General features: G+C 40.7%; 1 protein-coding gene across 4 annotated transcripts in view; it reads right to left on the bottom strand.

Annotated features, from left to right (window-relative positions):
• Positions 1-13,371, bottom strand: part of DIP2C (DIP2 disco-interacting protein 2 homolog C (Drosophila)) — a 199,381-nt gene that overhangs the window by 73,734 nt on the left and 112,276 nt on the right. For all 4 annotated transcript variants that reach the window (XM_010836412.1, XM_010836413.1, XM_010836416.1 and 1 more), the window contains 2 exons: positions 7,676-7,767; positions 1,589-1,699 (listed from right to left, as the gene is read on the bottom strand). In XM_010836412.1, the coding sequence (XP_010834714.1) occupies positions 1,589-1,699; positions 7,676-7,767 (203 nt within the window). The remainder of the gene's footprint in view (positions 1-1,588; positions 1,700-7,675; positions 7,768-13,371) is intronic.

The raw sequence follows: 13,371 nt of genomic DNA, 5'->3' as shown, positions 1-13,371 counted from the left end.
AGGTGCCTCTTCGTTCAAGTGATTTTCCTCTGCAAACCAGCCTTGGTCTGGAAGACAGGAGGCTCTAGACATAAAGTAGACAAATACTTTCTACATGTGATGAGTGAACAACAACTGCCACTCACAATGATAAACATTCAGGGGTCCACTTACTGCAGAGCCCATGGAGAATCTGTGTCTCTACCTGTAAACCTACAAATCCCTCCTGATTATCATCAGAGAATCCAAAGGACCCCAGTCCCCTGCATTAGGTGTCAATTAAAAAGGAGCATCACACACCTAAGCACCTTCCCAGATCAGCAACACCACCAGAGAACCACAGGGGAGACCATGGCTACTGCTCAGGGAATCTTCAAGCCCTTCTGCATTCCCTGTCAGTTGTGAAGGTCACAGGGCTCAGGGAGATGAGGAAGCACGTTATTGGTTGTGTATTATACCCCAGGAATGCTAGAGGCAAACCCTTGCAAATATCGGGGTTCTCCTCAGGCCACTAGAAGGGGCTCTGATGTCAAGGGCTGCAGGGCTCACCCCACTTCCAGAGCCACTTGCAGCCCTGCCCTCCTTGCAAGTGCACCCAGGAGGCCAAGTAGGAAGCTTGCATATTTTGTACCCAGGAAATGGAAACAGCAACCATTCCCCAATCATTTTCTAAAGTAACCCCATGTTCTCCCTTCCAACTCAGGAGCAGAGTTTCAAAGGCACCCACACACCATGAGCAGACCTTGAGGCATTTCCCCATTTTTATATCAGAGTAGCCACAAAGACAGCTGGAAGATTCTCTGGAAACTCAGCCTGAGCACGTGAAAGCCCTACGTTTTGGAGCTGGGAGAGTCACCGCACAGTCTGTTCACGATGATGTGCTAAACGATGCCAGATAAATCCAGGGTGGAGCCCCAGGGCACAAGCCGTAACACAAGCAGTGGCAGAACCACCCCACAGCCATGGGCTCCGTCTCTGTCCACAATATCAGAGAGTCTCTGGAGGACCATCAGCACCAACCCCAGCAGAGCCTCTTCTCCTCACCCTCCCTTCCAAAGTTACTGCAGGTCTACGGCGCAAGAAGCAGTCATTTACGTGGACAAAGACACACGCTGCTGTGTAGGATTCTGACGCTGGACTACACTACAACTGTGACAGCAAGATAAGTTACTTATTCTTCTTTTAGAATAAGATTCAACAAATTATAGCTGAACCTGGGACTTGACAACATCCTAACACCCGAACAAATGCGACAACTGCCACCCCTGAAAAATAAGTAAAAAGTCCACCATTTACTCAGATTTCTAGCACAGTGACACTGAAAAACAAGACACTGGAACGCCTGGCTTTCCGGCAGATCACCCTGCTCACACACGGAAGGCACCACCACTAGCAGCAGCTGACTCTGGCCACTGCGCTGACTGGAATCAGGGCTGGGATGGCCGATGAGAACTGAACAGAGTTTCAGAGACAAGGTCGGCAGCCCTGGCCTTTCCGATACACATGCTGCTGAGAGGAACGCTCTACAGACACTGTTTGCACGTTCCGACCCCACAACAGAACCTTCCAGCATGGCCAAGAGGCCTCAACAGAAAGAAGGGTTCTTTACCTTTCTGGTAAGGGGCACCTCAATGGGCACAGGCACGACTTCGGCCAGCAGGCAGCCGTAGAAAGCCACCATGGAGGCAGCGGGGTCGTTGTTGGGGAACACCAGTGCCACCTGGACCCAGAGAGAGAGAGAAGGATTAACACTGACACCATTCCACTAGAAAAAATTAACATGCCCCATTTAAAAATGCATTTTAATAAGTTATCAGATACTCTTCCTTTAGCTCATGTGGAAGGCAAACAGATTATCCACGGTCCTCTCTGTCACCACATCAGAATGCAACTATCCATGCTGTTTACATGTTATCTTCCCCAAAGGCATGTACTCTTACACAGACGAAACCAGTATGTACACACTACTTGTCTCTCACTGTTGTCACTGGGCTCTAAAGTGTGTCCCTGTGCTTCCACATGGTCTTCACCATGGTGACTGCATGCTGGGCACGTCCTCCCTAAAGTGCTGGACTCCGAGCAATGCTATTCTGACCCCGGTTTGACTTCAGCACCCCAAGCCTTGGTTTTCTTACCTGAAAAGTGAGAATACTAGCTAGTAGAACCTACATGCCAGTGTTGTAGTAAAGGTCAAGTGAGAAAATGTCTAAGGCTCACACTGTGCCTGGCACATGGCGGGCAGCCGTGAATGGCACCCACCCAAAAGGCCCTGGGTTTGGCCGGCCCTCACAGCAAAGGTTTCTGTGAACACCGGCCCACACCTTCTGCCACACACTGCCTCTTGGGCTCAGCCTGTGAAGAGCTAGGAGCAGAATAATCATGGAATTCTAAAAGGTAAATTATCCAAGTAGCCAAATAATGCATTGTATGATTTTTCAAATGTTTCTCAAAAGAACCTTAAGAACAATCTTTTACCAGATGGGCTGATAATTATTTATTCTTGTATGAACTGTGTTTCATTTCCTGTGTCTATTTATCTGCTAGTATTTACATTTTATAGTATTAACTCATATTTGATGCAAAAACTTCTTGATATAATGCTTTCCATTCTCATGAGAGCATTTAGTGACGTATGTACACTTGTCAAGTGTTTGACAGACTCTTCGCCACATTTATGTTCACCAGGCGCTCAGGTCAGCATCTGCAGTGGAGCTAGTGCAGGCTCCGTCTGCTTGCTCTTCATCACCCAACGCTCCTTCTGGAGCAGCCCTCCCTACTCCGGCCTGAGCAGCCACCTTTAGGATGGAACAGGCAGTCCTACTTTCGGATCCGCACCCACCCCTGCCCCGAGCTCTGCAGGACTCTGCCTCATGAGAACACAAGCTCTTCCCAGGTGCTACTGTTGCATCCGCACTGCCCTTCCTTGTTAATAATTAACCACATAAATCCCATGATTTAGCAGATGTATGTTTTTTGTATTACTCTATCAAGAAATTTAACCCATTTTTCTTTAGAAACATCCTAACTAGAAGTTACTGACTTTGTCATGAACAGCTGGATAAAACATCTTAATCACCTCAACATCTAAGTAAGCAGGTTGGCATAAAGGATTCAGATGACAGCTAAGGACAGAGAAGGCTGCATCTTAACCCTGACCCTGCAAGCAACTCAGGATAGCTGATGGAAACAAATTAAGTTTGGGATTATGTGAAGATTTCCTTTCTATATGGCATTCCTATAATTTACTAAAATCAGACAATGAGAGCCAAATGAAACCATAAGGCCATTAAAAGCCATGCTGCACTACTGAAGAATTTTAAGAAACTCTGCGAAAAAACTGTTAATGAGATATTAATCTTAATTTTGTCCCCAAAACACCCAAGCAGATGCCAGGCTACCATTAGTAGGACTTCCAAGGAGGAACAAAAGGATTTATTTGCATGTCTCTGCATATAAACCACAAACTATTTTTAAAATGATCTGAGGTTTACACTGGCCTCAGGTATTCTGTCTTCAGCTGGTGGTCTGAGAGTAGACAGCATCTGTTTTTAGATCTGGATCTGGCAAAACAACAATATTCAGTCAAACGTTTGCAAAGCATCCAGGGCACCACTGCTGCTAAGACTGCTCTCCCTGAACCAAAACAGAGGAAAATACAGGAGATGCAGTTCCTCCCCAGACCAGTGACTCCACCCCAAAGTCCTCCTAGAGTACCTAGTCTGCAAGCAGGAGTCTTCAAGAGCACAGCACTGAGCAAAAGAAGGCGCTGCTTCCACAGCTAGACTGTGGGTCAACGGAGCCCAAGATTCTGGTCTGGTGCCATCCCAGCTCTGTTCATAGGACAGTCAATTTGATCCAGGATTTTAAATTCCCACTGCTTGATCACTAAAGTTCATGCTGAAAATGTCATGTTATATAACCTTGCAGAGTTGGGTTAAAACAGGATGAAATGTTATATTAACATCAAGGGAATCAAAGCAAGATACAAAATTGTATATTATACTCTCAAAAATATAAAAGTGACAGAAAACAGTCAATACCTACAACCTCTTTTAGAATCAAAACTGAATTTTTTTTTAAGAATTTAAGAAAGGGAAGACTATTTGTATCATTCTCACCACATTTCCCTTTTATATCTCTATCAGTCACAAGTCTTGTGTTTTGCTAACTGCACAGTGATTCCAGTGCAATACACATATGGACACTTCATTTTCATAAACCCACACGGTTTCTTTCTGTTCGATTCCCTATGTATTCCCTGGCATTTCATTGCACTTTATGCACAGAGCATAACAGGCATCAAGAGACCACCTCCTTGGTCTGCTCTCCTCCACTGGTCTTCCCGTACCAGCCACATACCACAGAACTCCCCTCAGTCCTTTCCACTCTGTCCTAGAAACTGACCAAGAGCTCTGGGCTTGCTTTTTCTCCCCAAGAAGTTGTCTCACATTCCAGAAGCTCCCAAAATGAGGACACTCTCTGTCCTTCTAAAACAGTAAGTATCTGTATCTCTCACCATCTTTTTGGAGACCTTTTTCATTTTCCAACTTACAGATAGCCAATTATCAGTATCTTCATTTTTCCCTAACACAGTAAGCTCCCTGAAGGCAGGCTTCACATATGATGCATCTCTGTGTATTCCACAGCTCCTACTACAATATCCTGAAACCTTTTCAGCTTAGGCACATAAATGTTTTTTCAAAGCCCAAGCAGGTACCCCCCTCAAAGAGCATTAAGAGGGTCACCCACATAAAGAGCATCTACAATTTTTATGCCAAAGACAGACTGTTCATTATCCTTGGGAGAATTACATTTAATTTAAAACAATTTTCAAAGAGGTAAAGAACCTGTTTATTGTGATAGAAGGTTACTATCAACTGAACACTACAGTGGCATATGCTTATTAATAGGCATTTATATGCACATGCCGTATCCCAGCCACATGAATACTTTCAAAGGAATAATTTAGAAATGCAGCCCTCCTCACACAATTCAAACCACCTGCTGCTGAAAAGAATAGTTTCACATAGTCTATCAAAATCTGTCCCCACATTCTTTCTTACAGCTGAACAGAGATGGTTTATTTTACAACTGGTACTGAAAATGAACTTTAAAAATTTGCAGGCCAAGACTTAAAAAAATGACTCTACTGAGACCTACTAACCAAATTATAAGGGAGACATTATCCATGCAACTGACATTTTATTGTGATAAAATAAATCTAACGAAGTTTATCATGCTGCCTGTTTTCAAGTATACATTTCAGTGGCATTAAGTAGATTCACACTGTTGTAAAACCATCATCAGCTATCCATTTCCAGAACATTTTCACTTTCCTAAACTGTAACTCTGCCCCCATAAACAGTTAACTCCCCATTTCCTCCTTCCCACAGCCCCTGGTCACCTTCATTCTTCTGTCTCTAGGAATTTAAGTACTCTAAGTACCTTGTGTGAATGGAACCATACAATATTTGTTCTTTTGTGACTGGCTTATTTCACTGAGCATAATGTCCTCAAGGTCGTTCCACATTGTAGAACATATAAGGATTTCCTTCCTTTTTAAGGCTAAATAACATTACACAGTATGAATATACCATATTCTGTTTATCCGTTCACCCCTCCATGGATGCTTGAACTGCTGCCACCTTTTGGGTTTTGTGAATACTGCTGCTGTGAAAAGTAGTGTAGATGTTTATCCGTTCAAGTTCTTGCTTTCAGTTCTTTTGAATCACTGGGTCAAATGTTTAAGTTTTTTAAGGAACCACCACAGTATTGTTTTCCACAATGGCTACACCACTATATATTCCTAAAAGCAATAGAAGGGTTCCAATTTCTCAATGTTGCTAACACTTATTATTTCTTCATCCTAGTAAGTGTGAGGTGGTATCTCACTGTGGTTTTGATGTATTTTTCCCTAATGATTAGTGATGCTGAGCATATTTTCATGGGCTTATTTGGCTATTTGTAAATCTTCCAAAGAAAAAGGTCTATTCAAGCACTGTGGCTGGTTTTTAAACTTTTGTAAAATATATGATTTGTAAACATTTCTCCCATTCTATGTTTTCACTCTCGACAATGTCCTTTGGTCCACTGAGGTTTTTAATTCTGATGAAGTGCAACCTACCAATTTTTTTTATTCCCTTTGCTTTTGGTGCCATATCTAAGAAATCATTGCCAAATTCAATGTCATGAAACATGTTTTATGTTTTATCTAAAGAGTTTAGATATAGTAATTAGATATTTAATTCATTTTGAGTTAATTATTTAATATACACTACATGTGTGCCAAATCATTTCAGTCATGTTTGACTGTGTGACCCTATGAACTGTAGCCCGCCAGGCTTCTCTGTCCATGGGATTCTCCAGGCAAGAATACTGGAGTGGATGGCCATGCCCTTCTCCAGAGGATTTTCCCAATCCAGGGACCGAACCCACGTCTCTTGGGTCTCCTGCATCAGCAGGCAGGTTCTTTATCACTAGCACCACCTGGGAAGCCCCAATATATGCTATAAAGGTTCAATTTTGGGTTTTTGGTTATACATATTCAGTTTTCCCAGCACCATTTGTTGAGTACACTAGCCCTTCTCCCATTTAATGTCTTAGCATCCTTCTTGAAAGTGACTTAACCGTACATGTGAGGATTTATTTCTGGGCTTTCTATGCTATTCCTTTGGTCTGTATCTGTCCTTGTGTTAATACCATACTGTTTTGATTACTGTAGCTTTACAGTAAGTTTAATAATGAGGACATGTGAGACCCATGATTGACTTTTAAAAGCTAGAGGTCAAACAAGTTCATTAAACTGCAGAGAATCATAGCCTACCACAGAATCCTAGGGCTGCAGCAATCTTATTAAACATTCTTCATAACGAACCCATGCTTTTGTAATATCTCATAAGTAAATCATAGCTTGTATTCTTGCTCATTTATGGTGCTCCACAATGAAACTTCTATAAAATTCATTTGGAGTCTCTGGTGCAGGTGGATAACCCAGTCTTGGGGCATGAAGGTACAGAGCAACGTATGGAAAAAAAGTCACTCCACTTAAGGCAAGAAAAGTAGGTTCTACATGCAGGCCCACATCTTATTCATGGGTAAAGCTTGGGCCAGATTAACTGCTCTGTGTGTAACATTAAAAAGGAAATACTAACATCTGTTCTCAGTACATTGGCATACTGCAGTAAGAATAAAATTCTTTTCGACCAAAGACAGTAGCCTGTATCTACAAATTTAATAGTAGGAAAGGAATGTACCAGTGGTTTGCTGCAAGGATTCTTGGTATCACTCACTGATACAAAACAGTCTACGAGCACACAACTGTCCTGCATCCTCAGACAGACAGCTGTTTCCCATTAGGTCATATGTGTCAGGGGTTAGGAATATACATCCTGGGGCTAGACAGAAATAGCTGTGAGCACTGGCTACACCATTTTCTGGACACGTGCCTTCATCTGATATGACTCTTATCCTCTCAAGTCCCAGTTTCCTTGTGGATAACCCACGAGAACTACTACAGTCAAGCTCACTGAGCTACTATAAAGGTTACACCTGCTGAATAATCTCTTCTGGCTTGTGGAAGCCAGATTTGGTAATATGAGTATTAGGAGGCATTAAAATTTGCAACTTTAAAACAGTAGGTATCTTCTCCACCTCAGACCACGTGTCCTGCAGATGCAATAATTTAAATTGCACTTACCCTATCTCCAGGTCGCACCATAGGCTCTTGTTTTGTACCTAATTTATGCAGAATGTTGTAAGCAACCTTCATACTTCTTGTCCACAGTTTGCCTATCAATACAAATTATAAAGACACAATTAATTGTACACATGCATTTTCTACTGTGTATATGTATGTAAATTAACCTATATTGAGAGTACTACTTTTTCACTTTAAGCTTTCAAGTTATTCTGAGTCCTTAGAATCCAGATGGGAAACAAAAGCCAGCAACTCTGACTTATAAAATCTGAGCAGCATGAACAACAAAATAAGGTATTAAATACAAACACCTAGGGTGCTAAGAACCTACAGCAAAGCCACAGAGAATTTAACTATCATCACAGAAGTAGACGAGGATTTCTAGGGAGTAAAACACTGGAGGGACTACGGCATTAGTGAGTTACCACTAATTTATGTTGTTCAAAATGACACATATTTTCCTTTTTTAATGAGTCCTGCTTTGTGTGGTTCAGCTCAGTCATGTTGACTCTTTGCAACCCCATGGACTGCAGCATACCAGGCTTCCCTGTCCGTCACCAACTCCTAGAGCTTATTCAAACTCATATCCATCAAGTCAGTGAGGTCATCCAACCATCTCATCCTCTGTTGTCCCCTTCTCCTTCCCAGCATCAGAGTCTTTTCCAATGAGCCAGTTCTTCGCATCAGGTGGCCAAAGTATTGGAGTTTCAGCTTCAGCATCAGTCCTTCTAATGAACACCCAGGACTGATTTCCTTTAGGATGGACTAATTGGATCTCCTTGCAGTCCAAGGGACTCTCAAGAGTCTTCTCCAACACCACAGTTCAAAAGCATCCATTCTTCGGCACTCAGCTTTCTTTATAGTCCAACTTTCACATCCATATATGACTATTAGAAAAACCATAGCTTTGACTAGATGGACCTTTGTTGGCAAAGTAATGTCTCTGCTTTTTAATATGCTATTTAGGTGGGTCATAGCTTTTCTTCCAAGGAGCAAGCATCTTTTCATTTCATAGCTGCAGTCACCATCTACAGTGATTTTGGAGCCCAAGAAAATAAAGTCTCTCACGGTTTCCAGTGCTTCCCCATCTATTAGCCATGAAGTGATGGAACCAGATGCCATGATCTTAGTTTTCTGAATGTTGAATTTTAAGCCAGCTTTTTCACTCTCCTCTTTCACTTTCATCAGGAGGCTCTTTAGTTCTTCTTCACTTTCTGCCATAAGGGTGCTGTCATCTGCATATCTGAAGTTAGTAATATTTCTCCCTGCAATCTTGATTCCAGCTTGTACTTCATCCAGCCCAGCATTTCTCATGACACACTCTGCATATATGTTAAATAAGCAGGGTGACAATATACAGCCTTGACGTACTCCTTTCCCAATTTGGAACCAGTCTGTTGTTCTATGTCCAGTTCTAACTGTTGCTTCTTGACCTACATACAGATTTCTCAGGACACAGGTCAGGTGGTCTGGTGTTCCTATCTCTTGAAGAATTTTCCACAGTTTCTTGTGATCCACACAGTCAAAGGCTTTGATATAGTCAATAAAGCAGAAGCAGATGGTTTTCTGGAACTCTCTTGCTTTTTCAAATGATCCAACGGATGTTGGTAATTTGATCTCTGGTCCCTCTGGCTTTTATAAATCCAGCTTGAACATCTGGAAGTACACGGTTCACATACTGTTGAAGTCTGGCTTGGAGAATTTTGAGCATTACTTTACTAGCATATGAGATGAGTGCAATTGTGTGGTAGTTTGAGCATTCTTTGGCATTGCCTTTCTTTGGGATTGGAATGAAAACTGACCTTTTCCAGTCCTGTGGCCACTGCTGAGTTTTCCAAATTTGCTGACATACTGAATGCAGCACTTTCACAGCATCATCTTTCAGGATTTGAAATAGCTCAACTGGAATTCCATCAACTCCACTAGCTTTGTTCATAGTGATGCTTCATAAGGCCCACTTAACTTCACATTCCAGGATGTCTGGCTCTAGGTGAGTGATCATACCATTGTGCTCATCTGGGTTGTGAAGATCTTTTTTGTATAGTTCTGTGTATTCTTGCCACCTCTTAATACCTTCTGCTTCTGTTAGGTCCATACCATTTCTGTCCTTCATTGTGCCCATCTTTGCATGAAATGTTCCCTTGGTATGTCTAATTTTCTTGAAGAGATCTCTAGTCTTTCCCATTCTATTGTTTTCCTCTATTTCTTTGCATTGATCATTGAGGAAGGCTTTCTTATTTCTCCTTGCTATTCTTTGGAACTCTGCATTCAGATGGATATATCTTTCCTTTTCTCCTTTGCCTTTAGCTTCTCTTCATTTCTCAGCTATTTGTAAGGCCTCCTCAGACAACCATTTTGCCTTTTTACATTTCTTTTTCTTGGGGATGGTCTTGATCACTGCCTCCTATACAATGTCACGAGCCTCCGTCCATAGTTCTTCAGGAACTCTATCAGATCATGGCTCTTCTGTCCATGGAATTTTTCTTTGAATCTATTTGTCACTTCCACTGTATAATCATAAGTGATTTGTGTGATTGCAAAAAACATAAAGGCGACTTAGGATGGCTTCTGTAGGGTCTGATACCCCTCCTTCCCTGTGTCCTAAGTTTCTCAACTTTAATTTTTCCTAACTTCAGAGTTTTACAGTTTTTAGACAGTAACCCTTGAATTTAGATAAAGATTATGGTAAGAATTTTGAACTAAAGTTTTGAACGCTGGGGGAAAAAACACTCCAAAATAGGATTAAAAAGATTTTTAAGAACATAAGAAAAATGACCAGTTTTGAAGAACCTGCAGATTCAAATCCCTGCCTACCTCTCAGTGCCAGACATTTTCTCAGCAGGTCTAGGTGACAGCAGACAGTCTGAGATTGAATCAAAATGACTTTTAAAACCTAACATGAATTCTTGGGACACATAAATGCCTTTTATAACATTAGGTTCTATAAGCTTTCAAAAGCAGTCAAAGTGTTAAGAGATTTGCAATAATAGTAAAGTGAAAGTCTCAGTCTTGTTCTACTCTTTGTGATCCCATGGACTGTAGCCAGGATCCTCTGTCCATGGAATTTTCCAGGCCAGGATACTAGAGTGCATACCCATTCCCTTCTTCAGGGGATCTTCCCAACCCAGGGACCAATCCCAGGTCTCCCACACTGTAGGCGGATTCTTTATCATCTGAGCCATGAGGGAAGCCCAAGAACACTGGAGTGGGTAGCCTATTCCTTCTCCAGAAGATCTTCCTGACCCAGGAATCGAACCAGAATCTCCTCATTGCTGGCGGATTCTTTACCAGCTAAGCCACCAGGGAAACAATAGTATAGTAAAGATAACAACAATTTGAACTATTTCCTATAAATGTAATCTCTGTTCTAATCTCTTTCCTATTTAAAATGTAAAAGCTAAATTAATATACAGTTTAAATGAAAAGAATCTGAATTTGTCTTATTTCATATTGGATTCTGTAGCAACACAATTTAGGGTTGCTCCTGTCTTCCTACCAATGGATTTATCAACTTGTCTCCCCCCATAGTGATTAGGGAACAAAGAGGACTTTTCCACTGTTTCTGATTCCTGTAATTCCTAGACATTCCTGGCTCACAGTATGTGCTCAACAAATGTTTGTTTTATTAACAGCAAATTAAGCAAGCTGTAAAAAGCACAAAATTACGGTATTCATTTGAGCCTACTTCTTGAGTACTAAGAGTAATTACTGTGACATTTTATTCACGCACCTCTTCCACCTTCCTTAACTCTATCTCCTCAAGACTGTCTACTTTACAATTATTTGGTTTTTATTTGGTGATTGTATTTTCTCCCCAAAGAGTTACTAGCCATTAGAAATAACTCAGGGAGTTATTTTTTTCCTAAAGAAATCACAAATACTTTGTGCTGTCAGATTTCTTTCTTTCTTTCTTTCTTTTAAATAAAATCAATCTTTTAATGGAGCTGAAAAGCATAGGTGAAAACCACTATAACTTTTTTTTCTTTTTTTTTTAATTTTTATTTTTAAACTTTACAAAATTGTATTAGTTTTGCCAAATATCAAAATGAATCCGCCACAGGTATACATGTGTTCCCCATCCTGAACCCTCCTCCCTCCTCCCTCCCCATACCATCCCTCTGGGTCGTCCCAGTGCACTAGCCCCAAGCATCCAGTATCATGCATTGAACCTGGGCTGGCAACTCATTTCATACATGATATTTTACATGTTTCAATGCCATTCTCCCAAATCTTCCCACCCTCTCCCTCTCCCACTGTGAATAATGTTAGGAAATTATTTTGGCTGAACAAACAATTACAATCAACTTGTTTTAACTGAAACAAAAAATCAATGTGTTGTAAACTAACACATCAATTACAATCAATTAGCACCATTATATTTTCTTAAAAATTTCAATTTCATTCTCAGTTTGGAATATTAAAGCTGGTATCATCATAAAGTCATACAAAAGCCAATTTACAACAGACAATTTGAAAAAGGCAACAACACACTTTGGCAAAGTTCTAGAAATATTCTTCTAGTAGAAAAAATAAACAGCAAATTGCTGATTTAAATTAAAGACAATACAACAGTTCTTGACTGATTTAGAAGGGAGAACGAAAAAAAATTCCCAACCAGGAACACTCACCCAGGCAAAGTTATCATTCAGAACTGAAGGACAGATAAAGTTTTCCAGATAAGCTAAAAGCTAAAGAAATTCATCACCACTAAAGCAGTCTTACAAATTCTTCCAAAAAACAAAAGACAAGAAAACACTTTCAAACTCATTTTACAAGGCCTGTGTTATCCTCATATCAAAACAAGATAAGGACACCATGAAAAAATTAGAGGTCTGAAGAAAACAAATGCACAAATCCTCAACAATATATTAGCAAACCAAATTCAATAATATGTTAAGATGATAATACACCATGATCAAATGGGATTTATTCCAGAAATGCAAGGATGGTTCAACATCCACAAGTCAATTAATGTGAATAATATGGCACATTAACAGAATGAAGAATAAAAATCATATGACCATCTCAGCTGATGCAGAAAAAAATGTTAAAAATTCAATATCCATTTATGATAAAAACTCTCAACAAAGTGAGTACAGAGAAAACATACCTAACAAAATGAAAGTCCTATATGATAAATTCAAATATCAATAACCTCAGATATGCAGATGATACCACCCTTATGGCAGAAAGTGAAGAGGAACTAAAAAGCCTCTTGATGAAAGTGAAAGTGGAGTGAAAAAGCTGGCTTAAAGTTCAACATTCAGAAAACGAAGATCATGGCATCTGGTCCCATCACTTCATGGCTAATAGATGGGGAAGCACTGGAAACAGTGTCAGACTTTCTTTGTGGGGGCTCCAAAATCACTGCAGATGGTGACTGCAGCCATGAAATTAAAAGACGCTTACTCCTTGGAAGGAAAGTTATGACCAACCTAGATAGCATATTCAAAAGCAGAGACATTACTTTGCCAACAAAGGTCCGTCTAGTCAAGGCTATGGTTTTTCCTGTGGTCATGTATGGATGTGACAGTTGGACTGTGAAGAAGGCTGAGTGCCGAAGAATTGATGCTTTTGAACTGTGGTGTTGGAGAAGACTCTTGAGAGTCCCTTGGACTGCAAGGAGATCCAACCAGTCCATTCTGAAGGAGATCAGCCCTGGGTGTTCTTTGGAAGGAATTATGCTAAAGCTGAAA

Source organism: Bison bison, unplaced genomic scaffold (genome assembly GCF_000754665.1).
Source record: "Bison bison bison isolate TAMUID 2011002044 unplaced genomic scaffold, Bison_UMD1.0 scf7180017864063, whole genome shotgun sequence".
NCBI lineage: Eukaryota > Metazoa > Chordata > Mammalia > Artiodactyla > Bovidae > Bison > Bison bison.
This window is presented reverse-complemented; position numbering and strand designations above follow the sequence as displayed.